This window comes from Cimex lectularius, unplaced genomic scaffold (assembly GCF_000648675.2).
Source record: "Cimex lectularius strain Harlan isolate CLEC.00 unplaced genomic scaffold, Clec_2.1 scaffold11, whole genome shotgun sequence".
Lineage (NCBI taxonomy): Eukaryota > Metazoa > Arthropoda > Insecta > Hemiptera > Cimicidae > Cimex > Cimex lectularius.
Genome location: NW_019392673.1, coordinates 292,559 through 317,275, shown reverse-complemented (window position 1 = coordinate 317,275; position 24,717 = coordinate 292,559). Strand labels below are relative to the sequence as shown.

Below are 24,717 nucleotides of genomic sequence, written 5' to 3'. Positions count from 1 at the left end.
TCAAGGGTTTTTAAGTTAATAAAAAAAGCTCACAGTAATTTTTGTAATACCTTAATCAAGGCTTTAATAAAAGATTGATCAGTAAGTAGATCATTTTATCGAATGGACTTTTAATAATAGAAAAAATCCGCAAATCCGCATCTTCTTCGTTTCTTGGATAACTAGAATAGAGGCTTTTTTTTAAAGTTAACAGGGAGTGTCATCCCTAGCTGGCTTGGATCATGGCGGCTTTTTTATACACAACAACCAGTTTTATTAGACTTTGATGTTCACAACCTTGCGAATTAGAATGATACAGACTGGTCCAACTTGGTAACCGACACCTCAAGGTCGAAGAGGAAGAATTTCTCAAGGATCCATGTGTTACAACTCTGATACTGATATATTTCGAGATGTCCTGTTTTGCAATTATCCTTGATTTATGATAATTAAAGTTCTACATACTGAGCTGGTTGATTAATTGTGCACTGATTAAAACAAGAGGACGAGCTGAAGGCGGAAACACGAAAAGTAATGTGCCAGATGTGTAGCCAAGGATATGCAGTTACTGAGAGAGAAACAGAGAGCAGAGAGCGAGAGAGAGAGAGTGAGGGGGAGGAGAGAGAGTGAGAGTGAGAGAGAGAGAGAGAGAGAGAGAGATGGAAAGTACAAGTTTATGACAGAAAGGGAGAGAGAGATACTGATTGAGTGGCAAGTAAAGAACGATATAGATAGATAGACAGAGGGGTGATTGAGAGAAAAATGGAAAGAGAGAGAGAATGAGAGAGAGTGAGAGTCAGAAAGAGACAGACATACAGAAACGGCCAGACATGCATAAAATAGTTAAAAACTTAATAATAGGGTGAAATAGAAAAAAGGCAATCATAAATCATCCGATAGAAATAGAAGATAGATTAATATACAGATAAACAGACAAACAGATCAGTTTGGCAAAGGAGTTACAGAGTTAGAGAGAACTTTATAGATACTGATTGACTGTCAATGAAATAGCGATACAGATACATAGGCAGAGGGGTGATTAAGAGAAAAAGAAAGAAAGAAAGAAAGAGAGAGAGAGAGTTTGTGACCGAGAGGGAGAGAGAGAGATACTGATTGAGTGACAATGAAAGAGCGATATAGATAGATAGGCAGGGGGTGAGTGAGTGAGAGTGAGAGAGAGAGAGAGAGAGAGAGAGAGAGAGAAAGACAAAGAGAAAGAGAAAAAGAGAGAGAGAATTACAGAAATGGTGAGATAGAGCGAGTGGGAAAGAGACAGTATGTGACAGAGAAAGAGAGAGGGGTAGAGAGGGAGAGTGAGCTAAAAAATGATAGACAGATCAGTTGACTGGCAATCATGTAATTAAATATAATACACCCTGTCAAATAAAAATAACAGTATGTGAAGAGATATTGATAGATAGAAAGTGATGGAGAGAAAGAGGAGAGAGAGAAAGAGATAGAGCGAGAGAAAGAGAAAGAGATAAAAAATAAAAGGGTGTCTTAGAAGGCTTAGATAATGTAGATAGAATCAGTTAGATAAATTTGTAGATACGGAGAGACAGGCTGTCCAGTTGACTGACGATCATAAAATCAAGTACAATACAGCCAGTTCGAGGAAAATAACGGTATGTGAAGATATATTGATAAATAGAGAGAGAGAGAAAGAGGGAGAGAGAGAGAGAGGGAGGGAGAGACAGACAGAGAGAGAGACAGACAGGCAGACAGATAGACGGAGACAGGATGGAGAGTGGGCAAAATAAGAACAAAAGTGCTTAGTGTTGATACAAATAATTTCTTGTTTTTTTAAATTCTTATTGTTATTATTTACGACGATTATAGCATGTCAGCTACATAAACGTTGCTTCTTATTCGATATATGCCTTAAAAAAATATAACTGTTATTTTCTCCATACAGTTTAAATACAGTTATTCCGGAGAAAACATTTCCAGCGAACAGAGTGGGTGAAATTATAACGATGATTCTACAATTTTTGCCGCGCCAGCACGAAATAGGACACGTTGATTTGTAATAGAAATTGTTTATACAAAAACATCGCTTTTTTAATAAGTGTTGACAACAATACGATAAAATTTCTTTCTAAGAAAGATATGTAATAGAAATAGATTTTATTTAATTTCATCCTGATCTTTGGGTCGTGGTCGCCCTCAGAGTTAGTTAATGAATGTTCATTTGGCTTTCCCAAACAACATTGGCAAACTATGGGAAAACCGAGTCCACTTTTCCTTCTCCCTCACTTATCATTTGAAAGAATTAATTTGAAAGCAACTTACAGAAAGAAATACCTTTTAATTTCCAAAGTGTAACTATTGAAACCGCCATAACCAGGTTTATATAAAAGAAAACTACACTCTGATAATCAAGCGAGTGAAATTGTTTTATATTAGGTACACAAATGGCTAGAAAAACTGTCGTTTTTTAAACTGGGCAAGCCACCTCAGGCGCGCCCGATCATTAACAGCTCGACCACATACTGCGTATTTTCTTCTAGCTTGGCTTTCTACCAAGCACAACTCAAAACGGACTTAATCTGATCCATAGGCAAAAATAAAAAATAAGAGTAATTACAAATAATAAAATACTAACAAATAAATAAGAATTAGTGAGATGATAACAAGATGTTAACAGTTAACGATGCTGAAAGGAAAAATCCATAGTATTTGATGGTAAATTGTTTTCTGACTGATTTCTATTTAAACAAATTAAAGTTTCTCAACAGCAGCCTGAACTGATAAATTAAAACAAAATATTGAATCATGTAATGAACCTAAAATTTAACTAGTACAGTTGTAAGCCCCACATATTTAATTTTTAAAAATACTTAGAAAAACGACATTTAAACCAAATTAATCAAAAGATTAACTTTTAAAGCCACTCTTCCAGAAATATCCAAAAAAGATGTTGCAAGAGCTTAACTTTTATGACTGCTGGCGATAATTAAGTTATTAAAGCACCTTCTGCAAAAAAAATTTTAAAGCTGTTGCAAGAGCTTAGCTTTAAAAAGAAAACTAACAAATATTCAAAGTTCAAAGGAACTTTTGAGGTAAGGTTACCATGGAGTATCACTTTTAAAACAACCCTTCCTGGAACTTAGCTTTCAAAAAGCTTTCCAGTGAGCCTAGGTTTTAAAAGAAACTTGACAAGTGTTCAGTGCTTTAAAAAAACTTTTAATGTAATTCTTCCCGACGTTAACAGTTAAGTAACTGTTAGAAGAGCTACACTTTTGGAGAAAATTCCAAGCAAACACGTAAAGATGCATGACATTTAAAGCATCTTCTCCAAACCATTAATACAATTTTGCAAAAAGCTGTTCCCAAAGCTTAGCTTTTAAACGCAAACTAACAAATATTCAAAGTTCAAAGGAACTTTTGAGTTAAGGCTTCCAGGATTCGTTAAGTATTTAAGTAACTGTTATAAGAGCTTCACTTTTGGAGAAAATTCTAAAAGAAACACTTAAAAAAGCATGGCATTTAAAGCATCTTCTTCAAACCATTCATACAACACAAAGTACATTTAAACAAACCATTCATAGAACTTTGAAAAAAGCTGTTTTCAAAGCTTAACTTTTCAACGAAAAATTACCTCTTTCAAAAGTTAACGTTTTATGTAAAATAAATATTTACAAGAGCCGAGTGTTTAAACTATCTTCTCCAATAGATTAACTTTTAAAACTACTCTTTCTGGAACTTAAAAAGCTGTCCTAAGAGCTTAACTTTTAAAAGAAACCTTACAAGTGTTGCCTTTTGAAAGTAACTTTTAAATTAATTCTTTCAGAGTACCACACTTTAGGAAACCATGAAAAGAGCTTCACTTTTGAAAAAACATTTTAAATCACACTTAAAAGAGCGTGGCGTTTAAAACATCGTCTCCGAAAGATTAACTTTTAAAGCAACTATTCCTGGAACTTAACTTTTTAAAAAGCTGTCCTAGAGCTTTGCTTTTAAAAGAAACCTTACAAATATTGCCTTTTGAAAGTAACTTTTAAAGTAATTGTTTCAGAGTACCACATTTTAGGCAACCATGAAAAGAGCTTCACTTTTGAAAAAAAAAAAAACATTTTTAAAAACACTTAAAAGAGCGTGGCGTTTAAAGCATCGTCTCCGAAAGATTAACTTTTAAAGCAACTATTCCTGGAACTTAACTTTTTAAAAAGCTGTACTAAGAGCTTAGCTTTTAAAAGAAACCTTACAAGTGTTCTAAGTTAAAGAAACTTTTAAAGTAATTCTTTCATGACATAAATATCAACTCCATTTTTAATTTTGTCCTTCCAAATGCTTAAATTTTAGCGAAACCATTACTGTTTAGCACGACTTTTAAATTTTTATCAGAAGCTCTACTTGCAAAGCCATTCTTGAAGGAACGTAATTTTCAACATAGCTTTTAGCTATTAAAGCTTATTTTACAAGAACTTAACTTTCAAAATAAAGCGTGTACCTACCTGTTCGACTTTCAAAGGAACAAATAGGCCCTCCCAGGAGCATAGATTTTAAATAAATGCTTATAACATATCCTGTGCCAGAGATTAATTTTTTCCAAACAACCCTTCCAAAAGCTTAATTTACAAAGAGACATGCAAAGGCTTAGGTCTGAACGTTCACACCATAAAGATCCCGACATACAAACGGCTTTTTTACCTCTGCTGCAGCAAACCCTCGTAAAAAAAAATAAATGAAAAATAAAAAAATTAATTGCTATATTGAAAGTTATATTTTCCTTGAATAACTTTATAGCTTACTTAAGAGCTTAATTACATTTAAATGAGTACACGAAAAAAATCGATATGGAATATTTTGTTAATTATTTAAATTATTTTTCGAAAAAAACCTTTTGAAGATAAATAAACAAAGATCTTCACATAAACAAACGGGTGATACGCCAATTTGAATAATTGAATTAAAGACCCTCGAGCCCCTCCTAGAACGCTGAATGAAATTTTGCATGAGAAAACCTCGTAACTGAAAATCAAGCCCGTTGCTTATTTGATATTACTTATTATAAAGCTCAAGTGTTATAACAATGTAAAAATTATTTGTAAATATATTACAAATTAAAAATATAATCTCAGTCAGTAACTTTATGAAAACATATATGTAGTATACTCACGTATACAGTCGAATTTGAAATTTTAAGAACTTTTTTTTTATTTTTAAGTGATTATATTTTCAATAATTAAGATACAACTGTAATGGCATATCCCAAATAAGTGAATAATGCGTATTTTTTCTGGCCTCCATACGATGCCGTCTGAAAAGAGAATAAGAACACCCAAATCAATAAACCACGCATTGTCCTGCTCTAAATTCTACGTGTAATGTCAATTGAATTTTTCTTGACCAGTTTGAAATAAACTATCGATTCGTTTTTGACTGCATAAAGAACAAAATCTAGGCTTTTATTTTAAATCGGATTACATCATTTCACGAAATTCCCAAATGGGAATATCTAGAGCTTTAAGCGTTTAAAGTAAGGCATGCGGTGGCAAGAGGGTGGAAGTTATTGATCTGCGTTTTAATGAGGAAGCCATGCATAAAAATCGATAGTTTTCATTGAAGGCCTAGTGAATAAATAACTTTAGGCCCTTTGTTCAATTTCGTTGACTAATGTTAAATCTAAAAGCAGTTTCCGTTTAAAAGAAAAAAAATACACACACAGAAAACTATTATTTGCCAATCTGCCATAATTTTGTTTAACGAAAATATTATATTTTGTTCAAAACAACTTCAAATTGTCTGTATTTTACTTAAAATATTACTTTGCATACAAATTTTATTGATTAAAGATATTCAGATTGATTCCAAGTTTCATTAGTTTATATTGACCAAAAACCCCAAATAGCAGTATTTTTCAGGAAAAAAACAATTATATTTTTATTAAATTCTGGAGACACGTAATTGTTAAGAATTTATTTACTTTGTCGAATTCTTTGGTTATTTGTACATCTCAGTAATATACGATATATATACAACTTCCAAGGCTGGAAGAGTCCAAAATGTCTAAAAGTTCTCTTCTGACATCTGTTTTTATCCACATCCAGAGACAAAATAACCAAAATAAAACCCCTGGGCAAGAGATGGTTGATACATTGATTTTATGTTTTTTTAAGATGACATCTGAATGAGTGTAATTGAATTATTACATTATATTAATATACTATATTATATGACAATAATTAACTTAAAATTAACTTAAACTGGTGAAGATTTTCCACAAAAGTACTGACATATTGTTATTTTCCTCAATTATAACTTAACAAATAAATTACAATTATATAAAGGTTTTTAGTCGAGATAAAAAAGTCAATGGCACGAGCGGGATTCGAACCCACGATCTTCGGCTAGATACGCCGCTGCTCTACCACTTGAGCTATCGTGACCTCGATTCGCTCGGACATAACTTCCTATCTCAACCGCACCTTTTGAATTTTCCCTCCTTTTTGCCATTTTTCGTGGGTTCGAATCCCGCTCGTGCCATTGACTTTTTTATCTCGACTAAAAACCTTAATTAATTGTAATATATTAATTGGTCAAGCGGACCACGAAATTAGTGAATTTAACAAATAAAGTTCTTAAAATAGAAAACTTCATCACTTAGCTTGTGAATAGAACTTTAATATCGAATTTAATACTGAAAAATAGAATTTTTTTTCTTTTTATCAAGCGCCCTGACCTAATTTGACAAGAGGGAGTTTTCCTATGGAACAGGAAAATTTTTAAGTACGCCTGAAGCATCCGTATGGACCAAAAGCGTTCCCCACGAGGAAAAACATTCAGTGAATGCATTTTAACCAAAAAGAAAGAAAAAAGCTTTTGTTTGTCCAAATGAGAAACCTTTGGCGACTTTAAATGCCGCACGATTTCCCCTCATCCTCGTACAAAATCAGCAGCTTATACAATCACTTAAGGTTATACATTAAACAGGTGATTTTGACAGTGATTTTCTTGCGCTATTGAATGATAAAATGGCTTCCTTTAAATCCTCCTTGTTTTAGGCACAAAATTGTTACAGTGATTTTATATTTTAACGATTCTTTACTTTAATTTTGAACACAATTTCTTTTTTAAATTTTATCGACGTCCAAACAAACTGGCTATACAATAAACGAGTTGGTTTGTATTCCATAATCGCAGAAAGAAAGACACTTTTAAAAGCTGATTTTAGAAAAATCTGTAAATTTTTTGTAATAATTCAGCATATGCTATATGTTAAAATAGCATGAATTGTGTGTTAGGGAAATAAATAAAGTACATAAAAATTATATACAATGCAAGTGTGTATATTTAACAGTTGTCAATTATTGTAAACATCCTTACGGTGATTTGAAGATTTACTAATTATTTTTAGGCTCCTCTGACGTGGTACAGTTTTGTTGACTGTCGTTAAATACTTGATTTTATATTTAAAAAACGACAAAAAGCCAATTGGAAAGAAAACATCCCTAAATCGAACTATAGAAGAATATAGAGGAACTTGAAGGATATTTTATGCTACAGGAAGAACAGGTCGTATTTGATCTCGTTCTCTTTAAATTCAATTTTGAATGATTTTGTAATCATAAAAAGAAAAAGCGAATTGGAAAGAAAACATCCCTAGAATATAGAGGAACGTGAAGCATATTGTATGCTACAGGATGAACGGGTCGTATTTGATCTCGTTCTCTTTAAATTCAATTTTGAAATGAACTTTTTCTAACCATAAAAATAAAAAGCCAATTGGAAAGAAAAGATCCCTAAGACGAACTATAGAAGAATATAGAGGAACTTGAAGCATATTTTATGCTACAGGAAGAACAGGTCGTATTTGATCTCGCTCTCTGTAAATTCAAATTTGAAATTATTGATTTTGTAACCAAGGAGTTCAAAATTGTGAATTGGCTTATTCGATAACCTTTTAAATAATTAATTGGAGTTTTAATGTTTTGATGAAAGCGATGTATTCATAAAAAGCTCGATACAGGATCAGTTCCTTTGCTCAATGTATTTCCTTTCAAATTGACCTTAAACCTGACAGTTTTTTAATACACAATTTATATTTTTGTAGGCTGATCTATTAATCTAGGAGGTAATAGAAATACTTGTTCAATTATATTAATTGTTTAAATATGTATAAAGTTTAAATTATGTTTTTTGTTTAGTTAGAATTGTATTTTAGTTTACTGTAAATTATATAAATAATGATACTTTATTATTAATATATTTGCTTTAATGAACTTGAATGGTTTTGTTCATAGCGTGCTGCCAGCTTTTATAAAGCTTAGTCCTTTCATTGAAACGTTTTTATGTGAAAAAACTTGACACGATTTAACGAAGGTCGATGTGTGTTGATACGAAAAAGCCCAACGATTTACATTTTAATTGAAATTCTCAAGCCAAATTTCAAGACGGAGAATTTGAAAAGGTGGCCAAAATACTCCTCCCCTGGGGGGGCGGTGTATGGAGCCTGTAAGAAATCAATATCGCCCCAGGAAGGGGTTGTAACGCGTCCTAGGGGGTGATCTGGGGTGAAAGCTAATTTTTGAATTTTTTTTTTTTTTAACTGGATAAAATTTTACCTTTTTCATAGCTGGTGTTGCACAGGAGGCAGGTGTAGCCGTCGTCGTTGTCATCGTTGTCCGCCTCCCTGCCGTCCTCCTGCTCCCTGAAGAAGGCGGAGTAGCCTTCACCAGTGACGCGATAGGCCATGTCTCGTGTCTTCCTCAGTGAGGAACATCCGCGTTACTGAAGCAGAGCCGCTTCGGCTTCGAGCTCGTGCCGCGACAGAAACGGGCTCGCTACCGACTGATAGTCAATTCTGATAATGATCCGGCCCTCGAGTCGGCCGGGGGATTCGCAGCACTAGCGCCTCGGCGGCGAGACCGCAGCAAAGAGGTAGCGCCGTCGCCTCTCTGCGCCTGCACCCGATCCAGCTCCCAAGCAGACGCCGTCCTTGAACCGCTTCCTTTTTCCATTTGGCTCCTGAGTCCTTTGAATTCGATCCTGTTTTTTTATTTTCTTCTTCTCCCTCCTCTTTCTCACCATGTCAACATTTTTATATTTTTCAGTGCGCTTTCATTTCCTTTTCGCCTAAAATATAAAACCGCTGGCCAAATTTAAATCTAGCTACACTTTTTATCTCCATTTTAAACGGGGATAGTTAAACTAAAATACCTATTTATTGCTGCAGTCAGGCTGACCCTACCGACACTTAGACTTCGCTCTGATTTTCTTACTCTTTTTACTTGGTCAAATTAACTTTTCTGCACCGAGCTACTTGAACAGGCTACTTTTCATATTTCCTATCATTCTACTAACTATAGTAAAAATACTCCTATTGATAGAATGATGCGTTCTTAATTTTCCAAACCTTACAATTTTTAATTCTTCTTTTTTTTCATTCTACAGTCAAGTGTGCAGACAAGTTAAATGTTTAAATTAAATTATCTTTCATATTTCTATAATTATCCTGTTTTTCTTCAGCCTGGAAGGAAGCCCTGATAGTTGCATTACCCAAGAAACTTAAACCCACCCTTCCTAGAGACTATCGACGTATAAACAAACAAAAGAACGACACTTTTGAAAGCTGATTTTTAGAAAAATCTGATTTTTTTGTGTGTAATAATTCAGCATATGCTATATGTTAAAATAGCAAGTAATTTTTTTTTAATTAATTATTTTATTTAACTCTTGTGTACACACACATTGTTTTGCTAATAAATACTGATAATCAGCACACTCAAAAAGTGTGATTAACATGGCATTTGAGGGTGTTTTTTTTGTTTTTTAAATTCAGCATATGCTATATGTTAAAATAGCAAGTAATGTGTGTTAATTCAATAAATAAAGTAAATAAAAACTATACACAATAAAAGTGAATTATTGTAGAGATCATTTCTACTTAAGGTCAACGTTGAGTTGAAGATTTCCTAAATTATTGTATAAAATACTACTACTTGATTGTTGTAAATTATACAGGGAATTTAAAGTAATGAATCTATACCAAATCTTTCTTAAATGTTCATGATTATATATCAGTGAATATAAGACAAGACACAATACATTTTTACAATTTAAAAACTATGCAACATTATAATTTTTCATTAAATACACTGAATTACAAAGAAGGCAAAAAATTTATAATTTCAAAAATTGTAAATTGTAATTATTTTAAAGCCAAGATTTTTTTTTCATGCTACATGTTTAATCTGCATTATGTTTATTTTATTTATTTATTTTTTTTTTTTCATTGTGCTTTTGTTAAGATATATTCTGTTTATTTCTCTAATGATCTCCAAAAACTCCTGCTGTATAAAATACTACTACTACTTAATTGTTGGACATTATACAGAGAATTTAAAGTAATGAATCTATACCAAATCTTTCTTAAATGTTCATGATTATATATCAGTGAATATAAAGACAGAATATATTTTTACAATGTAACAACTACATTATAATTTTTCGTTAAAAACACTGAACTACAAAGAAGGCAAAAAATTTATAATTTCAAAAATTTTAAATCGTAGTTAAGATATTTTAAAGCCAAGATTTAATTTTTTTCATGCTACATGTTTAATCTGTATTATGTTTATTTGTTTGTTTTTCACTGTGCTTTTGTAAAGATATATTATGTTTATTTCTTTAATGATCTCCAAAAACTCCTGCTGTATAAAATACTACTACTACTTAAATGTTGTAAATTATACAGTGAATTTAAAGTAATGACTCTATACCAAATCTTTCTTAAATGTTCATGATTGTACTTCAGTGAATATAAGACAAGACACAATTCATTGGCTAACTCACATTTTTACAATGTAAAAACTGCGCAACATTATAATTTTTCATAAAATACTCTGAACTACAAAGAAGGCAAAAATTTATAATTTCAAAAAATTTAAATTGTAGTTGAGATATTTTAAAGCCAAGATTGAATTTTTTTCATGCTACATGTTTAATCTGTATTATGTTTATTTGTTTGTTTTTCACTGTGCTTTTGTAAAGATATATTCTGTTTATTTCTTTAATGATCTCCAAAAACTCCTGCTGTATAAAATACTACTACCACTTAAATGTTGGAAATTATACAGTGAATTTAAAGTAATGACTATGCCAAATCTTTCTTAAATGTTCATGATTATATTTCAGTGAATATAAGACAAGACACAATTCATTGGCTAACTCAAATTTTTACCTTGTAAAAACTGTGCAACATTATAATTTTTCATTAAATACACTGAACTACAAAGAAGGCAAAAATTTTAAATCGTAGTTAAGATATTTTAAAGCCAAGATTTAATTTTTTTCATGCTACATGTTTAATCTGTATTATGTTTATTTGTTTGTTTTTCATTGTGCTTTTGTAAAGATATATTCTGTTTATTTCTCTAATAATCAAAAACTACTGTCTAGACAAGCTTTGCTTTTTGACAGCAGCCAGGGATGTACCGAAATATTATTTTTTGTTGTCAATTTATATATAATGTACATACTTGCAAATAATATTATTATTACTATTATGTATATTCTAAGTTAAATTATATTTCATATTTCTTTAATTATCCTGTTTTTCTTCAGCCTGTAAGGAAACCCTGATAGTTGCATTACCCAAGAAACTTAAACCCAGTCTTGCTAGTAACTATCGACGTCTAAACAAACTGGCTACACAATAAACGAATTTGTTTGTATACCATAATCTCAGAAAGAAAGGCTCTTTTAAAAGCTGATTTTAGCAAAATCTGTAAATTTTTTATAATAATTCAGCATATGCTTTATGTTAAAATAGCATGTAGTGTGTGTTAGTTGAATAAACAAAGTACATAAAAACTATACAACGCAAATGTGTATATTTAGCAATTGTCAATTATTGGAAAGATTCTTACTACTTCAACGTTGAGTTGAAGATTTACTAAATTATTGTAAAAAATACTACTACTACTACTTTATTGTTGGAATGCTCCAAACATGAAAAGTTAGAAATTGTCCATAATATACCACTCAACATTAACCTTTATGAAATTAGGCTCCTCTGATGTAGTACAGTTTTGTTGATTGTCTTTAAATACTTGATTTTATATTTAAAACATGGCCATGGAAAAAAGAAAAACAGCTGAAAATATACAGACATGTAGACTTCGCTCTGATTTACTTATTCTTTTCAAAATAATTAATTATTATACTGATGGTACTTTTTACTTAGTCTAATTAACTTTTCTGTACCGAGCTACTTAACCAAACATAGTAGACTTTTTCATATTCCTACTATTCTACCAACTATAGTAAAAATACTCTTATCGACAGAATGATGCGATCATAACTTTCCAAATCTTCCAATTTTTAATTCTTCTTTCTTTTTCATTCTTCAGTCAAGTGTGCAGACATGTTAAATCTTGAATTATTATATATATTTTAAGTTAAATTATCTTTCATATTATTATCCTGTTTTCCTTCAGCGTGGAAGGAAGCCCTAATAGTTGCATTACCCAAAAAACCTGAACCCTCCCTTGCTAGTTACTATGACCCTATTAGTATTCTTCCATCATTTTTTTTTTTTTTTTAAGATTTTATTTAAACAAATATCCTTATTTATTGACTCTCATCCCCTTATATCCCCTTTTCAATCTGGCTTCCAAAAATTTCATAGTTGTGAGACAGCCCTTCTCAAAATGTCAGATGATATTTGACTAAGAATCGATGTAATTGTACTATTATTGTTCTAATTTATTTTTCCAATGCATTTGGTTCCGTAAATCATAATTTGTTTATTTGGAAACTGACACATCTTTTTGGTTTTTCTTCTACTGCTACTAATCTCATTCCTTCTACTTGTCTGACAGAACTCAAGTTAAAGCTTCAAATTCTATCTGTTCTTTCTCAATTTCATCTGGTGTATCCCGAGGCTCTACTCTTGAACCTTTACTCTTTTCCATGTTTATAAATGATTTTCCATTAGTTCTTAATTTCTTCCAATTTCGTCTTTATGCTGATGACACTCAGCTTTACACTCAATGCCCAACAAGCAACATCTCTGAAGCTATTTCTCTGTTCAACCGTCATCTTCATTCTCTCAACCAACAGTTAATCTAAACCCTTACAAATCCCAGGCCTTATCAATTTCCAATAAACCCATTAGAACATATAGCCTATCCCCTCCTCATATCAAGAGCTCCCTTATTAATTTGTATCCTAAAGTTAAAAATCTCGGCGTTATTTTTAACTCCAAGCTTACATGTCATGACCATGTGAGCTCTATTATTAAAAAGATTTACTCAAGCCTCCATTATCTTTGATGCCTCAGCTTTTTCGCTCTACAGAAAACTAGAGTTCTCCTTATTAAATCCCTAATAATTCCTTTATTCTCTTACTGTAGCGCTGTTTTTTCACTTTCCTTAGACTCTCGATCTGCTCAATGCCTTCAAATTGCTTATAATTCCTGCATTAGATACTTTAATGATCTTAAACCAAGGATCGTATTTTGTGGTTGCATCATTCGATTATAATTACCATTTAAAAATATATTATTGTTTTGTATATTTTAATGTTATATAAGTTATATTTAATTTTTGTCTTTGCCAATAAGAATTTATTTCTTATTATTGATCTTATTTTGAAGTTTTTTGTTTGTCAAATGAAAAATTTCTTTTGGGTAGGCTAGGTAAGTACTTAGTAAAATCATTCCTTCATATCAAATAGCGTAATGTCCAACTACCTGTTCGGTATCGTAGACGAGGGATCTAACCTCCATTTAGTTAAAATTCTTTCAGCTCTGCCAGGATTCGAACCCAGAACTGTTAATGTGGCAAGTTTGCGTCTGACACCCTAACCACTCGGCTACCACAAACTACCACAATTCCATTAATAACAATTAACAATGATATGTTTAAAAAAAAAGAGTAACAAAAAATCACCTTTAAATTATGTTATTTTAATTATTAGCATGGCATTACCAGGTATAATTAAATTATTCACTATACACGACTACGGTTTACAAGAATTATTTTTATATATGATCAAAAACTATACAGTATAATTTATTTATTAATCATTTTATTTTTCAATGGACTTATTTTTACAAATTATAAACAGTAAATAATCTTAAAGAAGTAAATATTTGCATGTCTTATAAATATTACTTTTGAACGTTTACAAATCCAGCAGTATTTGAAAAATATTTGTTGGACTCTATAGCATTTTTCTCGGCCGCCTGTGGGTTCACAATTTCCAAACCCTGAAATAGAATTCAGAAAATTTAATTTTTTTTTAATTTAAATTTTAATTTTTTTAATATTGTCAATATTCCTTTGCCAAATAATTACCTGTAAAGGTGTAAAAGCGACACTTGAAGCTGTACCCGAGACTTGCTTTTTGACGGTGCTACTCCCACCCCAAGTTTGCTGTTGTTTCTGAAGGTTTCTTTGTAGGGTTTTGCTAATTCGGACTTTTGTCTTTTCATCGACCTGAGCCATCCGAATTCTTCCGGTGCCAGTCTTTCCAATTGTTCCTCTGGTATAGCCTAGATCTTCTTGATAAGCATCATCTTCAATCTTAAAAAAATAAAAAATCAAATTATTGAGATTAAAAAATAAACGGGGGAGGAAAGCATTTGAGGGCCAACTCACCTCAGCAAAATTAAGCCTATTGGCTTGTTTTCTCAATTCAGTCATTGCATATCTTTCTTTCATCTTTCTTACCCTTTTACCCCCTCGCTTCTTTCTTGCTGGATCGATGGGCTTTGGCAACGGTTTAACAAATTTAACTGGTGGGGGTTCCTAATAAATATAAAATATTAAGTTTATATAAATATTTTGAACAAAAATTAATTCATCGTACCATGAGTTTATCTATTTTCTTTTCAATTTCTTGTCGCAATGTGAGGCCGATATTGCCAGCTTTTGCTTCATGGCTTGCATCAACGCGTGCAGCCAAAGTGCATTTGTTTGCGACAAGCCTTGCAGCTTTTCTTCTTAGATCCTACGTAAATAATTCAACACATACACGTCTATAAGAGGACTGTTTAAAGTTTCTAACAGCATTGAAAAACACAAGAAAAAATAATAAAAATTATTCACAAAAGATGATTTATCTACGGAAATTATTTTACCGGTGGAGTATCCTGAACGAATTGCGAATGGTAAATAAACCCTGTGTGAGGGAGGGCGTTCACTTGTGAAAAGCCTCCTAAAGTTTTTTTCTGATTTCCAAGTAAAAGGACATTGCAAGCGGGCATTTTCGATAAATTTGTCAAACCACCGGCTACACCTAAAGTAAAAAATTAAACAGTACTTTAATAATTATAATTAATAATGACTAATTATGAAATTAAGAGCAAATTAGTATATTTAATTAGGACAGCTGAATAAAATTTAATCTGCATAACTTCAATGAATTCAATTGTGAATTCATAAAAGAATATGAATGTTTTTTTGCAAACGAAAAAAATAATCATTCATGTTTGAATATGAATTTAGGTATTAACAAGTTTAAAATTCAAAAATTGCAATAATTCTGAGCACCTGCACACTCCCCATTAATGCTTTATTGCTAATAATATTGCTCAAAAACACTGAAAATAAATAAACAATTTTTTTTTAAGTCTGGCCAATCCAGCATGCCATTTACAATATTAAAATATTAAAAAATACCCATTATTTTTGCTGCCGTCGAAGCTCCAATAATGGCTGAAAGATTAGGAGCAATAAACGACATTCGACTCTCAACATACTCATATATCCTAAGTTTTGTCGCGTTTAAATTAATAGCCATGTTGCACGCTTCAGTAATGTCATCCAATTCTTTCTCAGTCAACAATTCTCTTTAAAAAAAAAAAAATAAATAAATAAAATAAATAAATGCTGTTATAAAATATTTGTAAAAGATTAACTGGAATTATTAGTACCCTTGAGTTGTAGATGCAGTGACAGATACGACCATAATCGTCGCTTGAGTAAGAAACTGCTGCAAGACTTCGTTGTTTTTTGCTTGGCCCAAGTCGTTGCCAACTTCTTTAACTGTCCTAAGGTATTCAAGTGGATCGATGACAAGTGACTCCAATTCAGGGAACCTTTTTGAATACTTATCTCTGACAAAACGATGAATTACCACTGTAAAATTGCATAGAAAGACAAATAAACTTTTTTTTTAATATACCGTAACAATTATATATTCCATACACTTTCTTATAAACAGCATAGTTATACTAAACTTTTAAAAGAGCTTTATTATTCAAGCAACTTCTGTAAGTTCATTTATATTTTGTTTTAAATTATTAAATACAATTTGAATCACTCATTCGCACTGAATTTGGTTTTTTGCTGCATGCTAGAGTTTTGCTGGCATGCTAGAGTGTAAAACCTGGAAGATCTATCAGTCAAAATTATTTCCAATATAATTAATTGTCTTCTATACCATAATTTTGATTAACTAATTGTTTTGGCCTTATTTCTGGTATATAAAAATATTTAAACAGGGTTTGCAACTGTAGAGGTTATAATTATTATTTTTATTATTTATATATTATAATTATTATTACCCCTGGGGGTTCTGGTGTTTTTCCATTAAAAACCTCCATTTGAGAGTATTTTGAGTTTGAATAATGTCCCACTTAAATTCAAACCTGGGACCTTCTAGCTATGAGTGCCATGTCACTGTTGCTGCAACAACTGCTGTAGCCACTAGTGTCTTTTTTTTTTTTTTTTTTTTTTTAATCAGTCACTACTGTGAAGAATCTTTTGTATATTGTCCTTTTTTATTTTTGTTTTGGCAAGGTGTCACATGTATAAATAAGTACTGTCTTGAATTGGTAAACTCGGAATTTGTGAAGTTTGCCATACTTATAATTAAGCCCTTATTGTTTCGTTTTATAAACTAGACCAATCACAAAAGAAAAAATGCTTTTTTAAATTTATCATTTTGTCAACGGGATTTTTTTTATTGGAACTGATAATTTGATCCTCTCATCTAGGTCTGCCTTTCCTCTCTAGGTTGGTCTGTCACACAAGTTTCAGCATTTTGCCATCTGCCTCACCCTGCTTATACCCCTTACCCAGCAATGAGGCTCACTAAGACGGAGAAATGCCGAAACCCATCAGACAGATCAATCCTGTAGAGCAGGCAGATCAAGCAGACCAAGATGATCGGTAAGGATCAAATTACATTTAGTCAGTTTATTTATTTGTTAAGTATTGAACGCAATATTAAAATTGTAAAAAATGGAAAGCTGGTCTTAGATAAGGACATTCACAAGTGACTTATCCAGTTGTCAAGTATTTGAAATATTTATATTATAATTAGTTACTGAATCTGATGGTGGATCAAATGTATGTTCAAAATATTAGCTCATAACATTAAAAATGACCGCTGTTTTGTATGTAGTAATTATTCAGTCGGAACTGCGTTTCACTGCATGGGTTTGCAACAGCAGAGGTTATATCAACCCTCGGTGTGCCGGTGTTTTTGAAAAAAGCCCATTTGTAAGTATGTCGGGTTCGAATGCAGGGCCACTGGATTCGAACCCAGGCCTTTACCTTACAGAGATGAGCGCCGTGTCAACGCCTAAACCGTTGCGGCCACCGACGTCCCCAACCTTAACCGACGCATTTCAACCTTAAAAACATTATATACAATACATGGACTGCATGTATTAGTACATGCCTGCGAAACGAACCTATCTCATTATCTATTTCTGCGGCAAGGTTGTTCGCTTCTACAATTAGCTGGTATTCAGGATCAGCCTCGACCGGGCCATTTATAGTCCTATATAATCCCAGGTTGCAGCTTTTATTTGCATACTTCTCCATCTCGTCAGTTATCATCTGGAGCCTATCTGAGTAGTAGAGCTTTGCCAGTTGGTCCAATGATGTCACCTTCATTTCTAAAATAAAAATGTTTTATTGGATTTTTTTTTAAAGCAGACTCTCGTATAGTACCTACCGTCTGCAATCGGCTGCAGATCCTTTTCAGGTTCGTCCTTATACTCCGGGACCATGCTCTGCTCGTCGTTGTCATCCTCCAGGTCCGCTAGCAACTCGTCAGCCAACGACATCCTGATTTATTGATATAAACTGATATTCACCAAAAAACAAATACACAGGAAACGTTCAACCGACGTTTGACTTATGATCCATCTCCCTCCAGGCAGGTTACACTCTACAGTATACACTCTACAGTACACACTACACACTGTATGACTATACGGCCGGCAAAACTCTAGCATGCTGTAAAGTTTAATTAAGTTATATACATTAAAATTTGATCAATCTCTTTATATTTAGTAATAAAAAAATTATTTAGTGAAAATATTCATGTAAAAATTACTTTAAAAATTTAAGCTGTTGTAAATACGGCCGAATACACCGCCGGTTAACTCCAAGAGACAAATTATCTCTCAAACTATATTTATGATTTCATCATAAATATATTGATTTTATATAATTTTTTTATAGAAATTAATTTCCCTCTATTACATCACATTATACACTCTAGTAATTACATGAAGCACTATATGCACAAATTATTAATTTATTATTAATCAGTTTTAAAAGTTAAATTATTATAGTCGTTTTAAAAAGATAGGCCATAATAAATATGGTATACAAAAAAATATATTGTAAAAGTTATGCTGGCACCAAGGTAGTAGTAAATTTTTATGTTAAGCTTTTTTATAAATGTACTTTTAAACATTAACCCTTGTAAAATTTTGTTTAAAAGTTACACTCTTGTAAAAATTGTTTTAAAGTTAAGCCTTTCTCGAAGTTTCTTTAAGTTGTTGTATAAATTGAACTCAAAATAAAGCTATCTAAAAGTTATTGCTCTTGTAAAAGCTTTCGTTAAAGTTAAGCTGTTCTCAAAAGTTCTTATACAAATTACCATCAAAATAAAGCTATCCAAAGTTGGTGTTCTTGTAAGAGCTTTCTTTAAAGTCAATCTTTTATCAAAGTTTTTTAAAACTTAAGTTCTTATAAAAAATTGACATCAAAATAAAACTATCAAAAAGTTGGTGCTCTGTTTAAAGTTAACTCTTTCTTAAAGTTATTTAAAAGTTAAGTTCTTATAAAAATTGACACCCAAATAAAACTATCCAATAGTGGGTGCTGGTGTAAAAGCTTTCTTCAAAATTTCTTTAAAAATTAAAATTTTAAGAAATTTTTATGTTTTATTATTTTTTATCTTTTATTAAGTTGTGAAAATAGTGCTCATTTTATTTTAATAGTTTTGGGAAAAGTTAATATTGTAAAATTAGTTTCTGTACAAACTGCCATCAAAATAAAGCTATCCAAAGTTGGTGTTCTTGTAAGAGCTCTCTTTAAAGTCAATCTTTTATCAAAGTTCTTTAAAACTTAAGTTCTTATAAAAAATTGTCATCAAAATAAAGCTATCCAAAATTTGACGCTTTTGTAAAAGGTATATTTAAAGTTAGCTTTTCTTAAAGTTATTTAAAAGTTAAGTTCTTATAAAAATTGTCCTCAAAATAAAACTATCCAAAAGTTGGTGCCCTTGCAAAAACTTTCTTTAAAGTTATGCTTTCCTCAAAATTTCTTTAAAAATTACAATGTAAAGAAAAATTGTTATCTACATAAAACTGTTGTGAAAATGGTGCTTTTCTACCATAATATTTAGTTTTGTGTAAAGTTACTAGTGTATATAAAATTGTAAAAGTCAACTTCTAGGAAAACATATCAAAGTGAAGAACAATATTTCAAAATTAATTAAGGTTTTTAGTTGAGATAAAAAAGTCAATGGCACGAGCGAGATTCGAACCCATGATCTTCGGCTAGATACACAGCTGCTCTACCACTTGAGACTCGATCCCCTCGGACACTAACTTCCCATCTCAACCCCACCTTTTGAATTTTCCCTCCTTTTTGCCATTTTTCCCGCTCGTACCATTGACTTTTTTATCTCAACTAAAAAACCTTAATTAATTGTAATATATTAATTGGTCAAGCGGACCACGAAATTTGTGAATTTAATATTTCAAAAATTGGTTTTGAGAATTAACACTTTTTTTTCAGTTTGTTTACAAGCTAAGCTCTCACAAAAACTTAATTAATTTATTAATTAAAAAATTCTTGAACAGCCCTAGGTATTAATGGAGATTGTACAATAGACCAATATTGGTCGAGGTGCATAATGTCGAAAAGAGGCCAACTTTTAATTTCAACCTTACAATCTTGGAAAAATTACTCTAAAATTTATGCCCTTATAAAAATCCCTGTGGAAGCCAAACAACTGAACTTTGCTTAAAAGTTAAACTCCTATAAAGTTACTATCAAAGTGAAGCATTGTACAAATGTCAAACTTTTGTAAATTGCGCTTTCAAACTAAATTTGTAAAAATCTTTTTGCCAAGTTGTTTTAAAAGTTAATCAGTTTTTAACGTACTTAATAGTTAAGCACTTCTATTGTTTTTCCACAGTTGATGGATGTTGGACTAATAAAATCTCATAGGAAGAAAGTTATGTAGGATTAAAGCATTCTAAAGCAAGCATTTTTTAAAATTAATCAGTGACAATGTTAGGATCTTGAAAAAAAAATTATTATAAAAATTAAAATTAATAAATAATATGCAAAACACAACTTTATTTAAAAGTTGAAAAATGCTTCAAAACTTTAAGTTCTTATAAAAATTACAATCATAGTGAAACATTTTGAAGACATTTAGTAAAAAATTTGTAAAAAAATGCATTAATTGCTACGATAAATGACACCTAAAAAAATGATATTTTCATTTTTCATCAATATTTACTGATGAAATTATAATGATTAGAAAACAGTTGTTTTACTTGTTACTAGACTTGATAAGTGCTCAAACTGAAACGTTAAATTCTATTTTTGAGCTGAAATGTATGGTTAATTCATAATTATTACTTGGAGACCATGGTGGTTGAGTGGTTATGAACTCGTATTTGCCACTTTAATGGTCCTGGGTTAGAATCCCAGCATAGCTCATGGTTTTTAATTGGAAATAGTATGAAAAATATATTGTAAAGTGGTTTGATTCCTCTTCTGCAGCACTCAATAGGTAGTTGGACGTTAATCCCTCCTGTAAGACTGGAATTACTTTACTTTACTATAATAATTATTACTCAAAGTGAAATTTTTTTATCAATGCAAAAATACCAGCTTAGCAAACAGATCAATATTATAATCACATGTATGTTCAGATTTATTCTTAACAAATCAGGTATTGTGAGCATTGGTCATTGTGGATAATTAATGCCAATCAATGTGAGATTATAGTTAGCTATATGCGTTTCAAGAAAAAATTACAAGTTCCATACATGTCATTTACTTTCTTTGGTATAAGCAAACCACATATCAGACTGATTTTGTATGCCACTACTCCCTTACTTGTCTGAAAGACAAGATGATGTTGACAACGAAAGAACAAATTGTCCCAAAATGTTTCAGAGTACAAGTAATTTGCAGTCAGTTGGTACTTATGTGGCCAATCAATGTGGCAAATATTTTTTTAAAATTACTAGTTTGGTAAGTAATTTAGCTAGGAAAACACTATTATGTTGTAAATAGAATTTTGTTCAATTTTTAGGATGTATTTTGGGATTATTGTCGTATCTCTAGCACTTGCAATGGTAGGACTCCTACTCAAGGTTCTTTCGTCAAAAGATCTTTTGGACAGAAGTGAGGCAATTGATATTCTTACATTGGTGACATCGGCTTTATACAAACTACTTTTTTTCTCGGTAAAACATGAGAAATTCCGATGGGTTGTCATGAAGTGTTCTAAGTTTGAAAAACTTTTGCCTGACGGTTGGAACAGTATGACATCGAAGCTTTCAATTTTGCATTCGATGTCTGCCTTTGCAATTATGTCATTTTGGTCACTCTGCCCGATTTTGAACTGGCTCTTAGGCGTTATAAGCTGGGAATCGCTTTCCCTTCCTATAAATTCGCTGGCGCCCAAGTTCGACGGGTTTATGTTTGGTTTGATTTATTTATGGGGATGCATAAGCTTATTGAGCAGTGCGCAAATATACATGGCTGCAGATATTTTCTGCTTCAGTTCAATACACATGGTTAACGGAGCGATGGAAACGTTAAAGCTGCGGCTTGAGGATATGAGAAAAATATCTGCAAAAGGTAACATCGATACAGAAACAAACACAGTTTTTTAAAAACTTAACAATAAATTGTTTAAATATAGATGATAAGGATGGAAAAGAACCAAGGCACGAATTTCTCAAAAGTTGGATAAATGATCATATTGAAATTATGGAGTAAGTTTATTGATTTTAATTTGATATAATTTCACAAAACCCTCCGTACAACTATCGGCACATCCAAAAACTCACATCCTGACGAATTCCCTCGAACTTCCCTTTCACTGACTGAAGAGAAGATGGCCGCAATTTCTTTTACACAGGAACAGTGCAAGTGATTAACATTTTCTCTCTTGGTGTTATTGATATTTGCCTATATGTAACATAATAATAAGATAATGTAACAATATAATTAAAATCATATTTACTTTTCAGTTATATTCACCAGGTAGATTTGATGATGCGCTCGATGATTGTAGCTGATGTTCTCCATGCAATAATATCATTAAGCTTTGCTATGTTGCAATCCAGCGTAAGTATGGTGTTAATTCAGTCGTGTTGCCTGTGTTTAAAAGCGTATTTCAGGAGTCGCAAAATTTCCTCGACTGGGTCAAAGGGTCTTTATTTATTATCGTCTGCTTTGTTCACCAGTACCTTAACAGCCATTTTGGGCAAAAACTTATCGACCAGGTAAATTTGTGTATGTAAATTTATACTATGCCAACTTAATCTCAATTTGGTTATAGCAAGAAGCCATAAGGAAAAGCGTAAGTGAAATACCATGGGATGAGGGTTCTGTTCCACTTATGAAAACCGTGCTTATAATTGCAAATGGGACTTTGAAACCGGTGAGGTTGAGCGCTTGGAGGATGTACTTTCTTCAGTATGCGACTTTTGTTGAGGTGAACAATATTAAAACTTATGGTTTACTTATATACAAATTTCAAAAAATTATATTCTCTTGTTTTGCAGTTTGTGAAAACAATGGTTTCATGGTTTATGGTTCTTCGTCAACTTAATGATGAGAAGTAAAATAAAAATATCCAATTGTAGAAAAAAAAAAACTATAAAATGTTTATCCTTTTATTTTTAATAGACAATAGAAGGTTTGGTACTGTTTACCAATAATTATTTAATGAATAGAGCAATTTTTGAAATGTTCCAATAAAAATTATTAGTAGACTATTAAGGTTTGGGTATGGGATTAAGGATTAATGTTGTAAACATATTTAAGTAATAAATACAGTAGTACATGTCATTTATATTTATTTTTCCTTTACATTTTTTCATGTTCAGAGAGCTATGCATAGATTACACCTTTTTATAAGGTGTGCATCTAATTTTCAAAATTCTGCAGCTATTGTACATCAAGGTCGCATAGTAGGTCCCATTCTATTTTCAATATATTTGAACTTAACCCTAAGAATGTAAAACTAACAGTACAGCGACAATTTATCTTTGTTTCTTCAATTATCTGCAGATCTACCAGAAGTGGCAAGAGGAAAAGAAAATTCATATCGACAAAACTTGAGGTGTTTTTATTTTGTTTGTGTACAGGTTTGTCAGTATGTAAAAGTAGTTAATTAATCAAAGGACCAGAGTCAACTATATTTTCTTGAGTCTCCATGATTAACATGCAACTTTACTGCATTTTATGTGACAATTACTGTCTTTCTATGAACCTCAGACACTAGCTGAGTAGATCAAAAGATTACGATGATGGATACTAGGAAGGGAGGTTGTTCCCCAAGCAGTGCAGCTGGCTTATCCTGGCTTATAGCACTTTCCTTTTTTCTTAGTTCAGTGTAATTGATTAAATCCTTTTCCTAAGAAGTACTAGTCGTTGCTTCAATACCATTCTCTGAGTTTTATTTGTATCCCAGGTTATGTCTTCATTAAGGGTTGCTTCCTCCATTCAACGATGATTTGGGTAGCTGTTGCTTCCGCCTCATTACGTAATCTACAAATGGGGGCAGCCTGGGTGAGGATTGTTTTTAGCATAAGCTTTCTATGTCTAGCACCTAGAGTTTATCCTTTCCCTTTTGCCTTTTTTTTTTTATGATTGAGGATTCTGTGTTTGTTTTTGTTATACCAAGAATAAGTTTAGAGCCTATGTATGGTCTTGCAGATCTCTGGCCAGTGTGGCTGCCTTTTTGTTACCCGAAATTCCCTTGTGTCCTAGTACCAAAGATATCATCGGGTTGTTGTTTCCCCAGTGCATTTTGGATGCATTCACTGACTAATTTTGACGTGATTTGATGCTAATACTTGGCTATCTGATCTTGAGAGGATTTTTCGTAAGAGTAACCTCTTTTAAGATGTGCTAAGGCACAAGCATTGATGGCAAGTATTTCAGCTTGAAAGACCTATGTATACTTTCTGCAGTAGATAAAATAAATAAGTTTTTCTCTTGACAAGACCTGTCACTAGATTAATGGTTAAAGGTTTTTTTCATTAAGCTTTCCTCCTTGCATTTTTTTAAAATAATAATTTTACCCTAAACCTTACTCATCACTCTAGAACTCTTGTAACCTCATTAAATGCGAACTTTCTCAGTGGTTTGTGGTGTAATAAAATATGTAATTTGGTCGTTATTGATCATCCTGGTCTGCTTATTATCACTGTGATGGTCTGTCAGATGTTCAAGGGGATCAGTGGATCCCAGATTCAAGTGAATGTGGTAACATTAG

The 24,717-nt window shown here is 31.9% G+C and overlaps 3 protein-coding genes across 4 annotated transcripts in view; 1 reads left to right on the top strand and 2 right to left on the bottom strand.

Moving 5' to 3' along the window:
- The window catches only part of LOC106669410 (cerebellar degeneration-related protein 2), a 93,013-nt gene extending 84,245 nt beyond the window's left edge, over window positions 1–8,768 (bottom strand). The window contains exon 1 of the mRNA XM_014398875.2: window positions 8,547–8,768. Within this exon, the coding sequence (XP_014254361.1) occupies window positions 8,547–8,676 (130 nt within the window). The 5' untranslated portion in view covers window positions 8,677–8,768. The remainder of the gene's footprint in view (window positions 1–8,546) is intronic.
- Window positions 8,769–14,030: 5,262 nt separating this feature from the next.
- LOC106669453 (U4/U6 small nuclear ribonucleoprotein Prp31) lies at window positions 14,031–18,139 on the bottom strand. The gene is made up of 9 exons (XM_014398943.2): window positions 17,899–18,139; window positions 17,633–17,839; window positions 15,866–16,070; window positions 15,612–15,781; window positions 15,071–15,228; window positions 14,800–14,940; window positions 14,589–14,738; window positions 14,286–14,513; window positions 14,031–14,197 (listed from the first exon to the last, which is right to left on the bottom strand). The coding sequence occupies exons 1-9, from the start codon at window positions 18,008–18,010 to the stop codon at window positions 14,099–14,101; spliced, it is 1,470 nt and encodes a 489-aa protein (XP_014254429.1). The 5' UTR covers window positions 18,011–18,139; the 3' UTR covers window positions 14,031–14,098.
- A 3,164-nt stretch (window positions 18,140–21,303) lies between these two features.
- LOC106669355 lies at window positions 21,304–23,263 on the top strand. Of its 2 annotated transcripts, none has more exons than XM_014398771.2 (7): window positions 21,304–21,455; window positions 21,517–22,067; window positions 22,132–22,204; window positions 22,463–22,559; window positions 22,613–22,717; window positions 22,774–22,929; window positions 23,000–23,263. In XM_014398771.2, exons 1-7 carry the CDS (start codon window positions 21,334–21,336, stop codon window positions 23,057–23,059), a joined length of 1,164 nt encoding a protein of 387 aa, XP_014254257.1. In that variant the 5' UTR covers window positions 21,304–21,333; the 3' UTR covers window positions 23,060–23,263. The 2 variants fall into 2 exon arrangements, with proteins under 2 accessions (XP_014254257.1, XP_014254258.1); XM_014398772.1 differs by having other exon boundaries at window positions 21,365–21,455; window positions 21,498–22,067.
- Window positions 23,264–24,717: the final 1,454 nt, after the last annotated feature.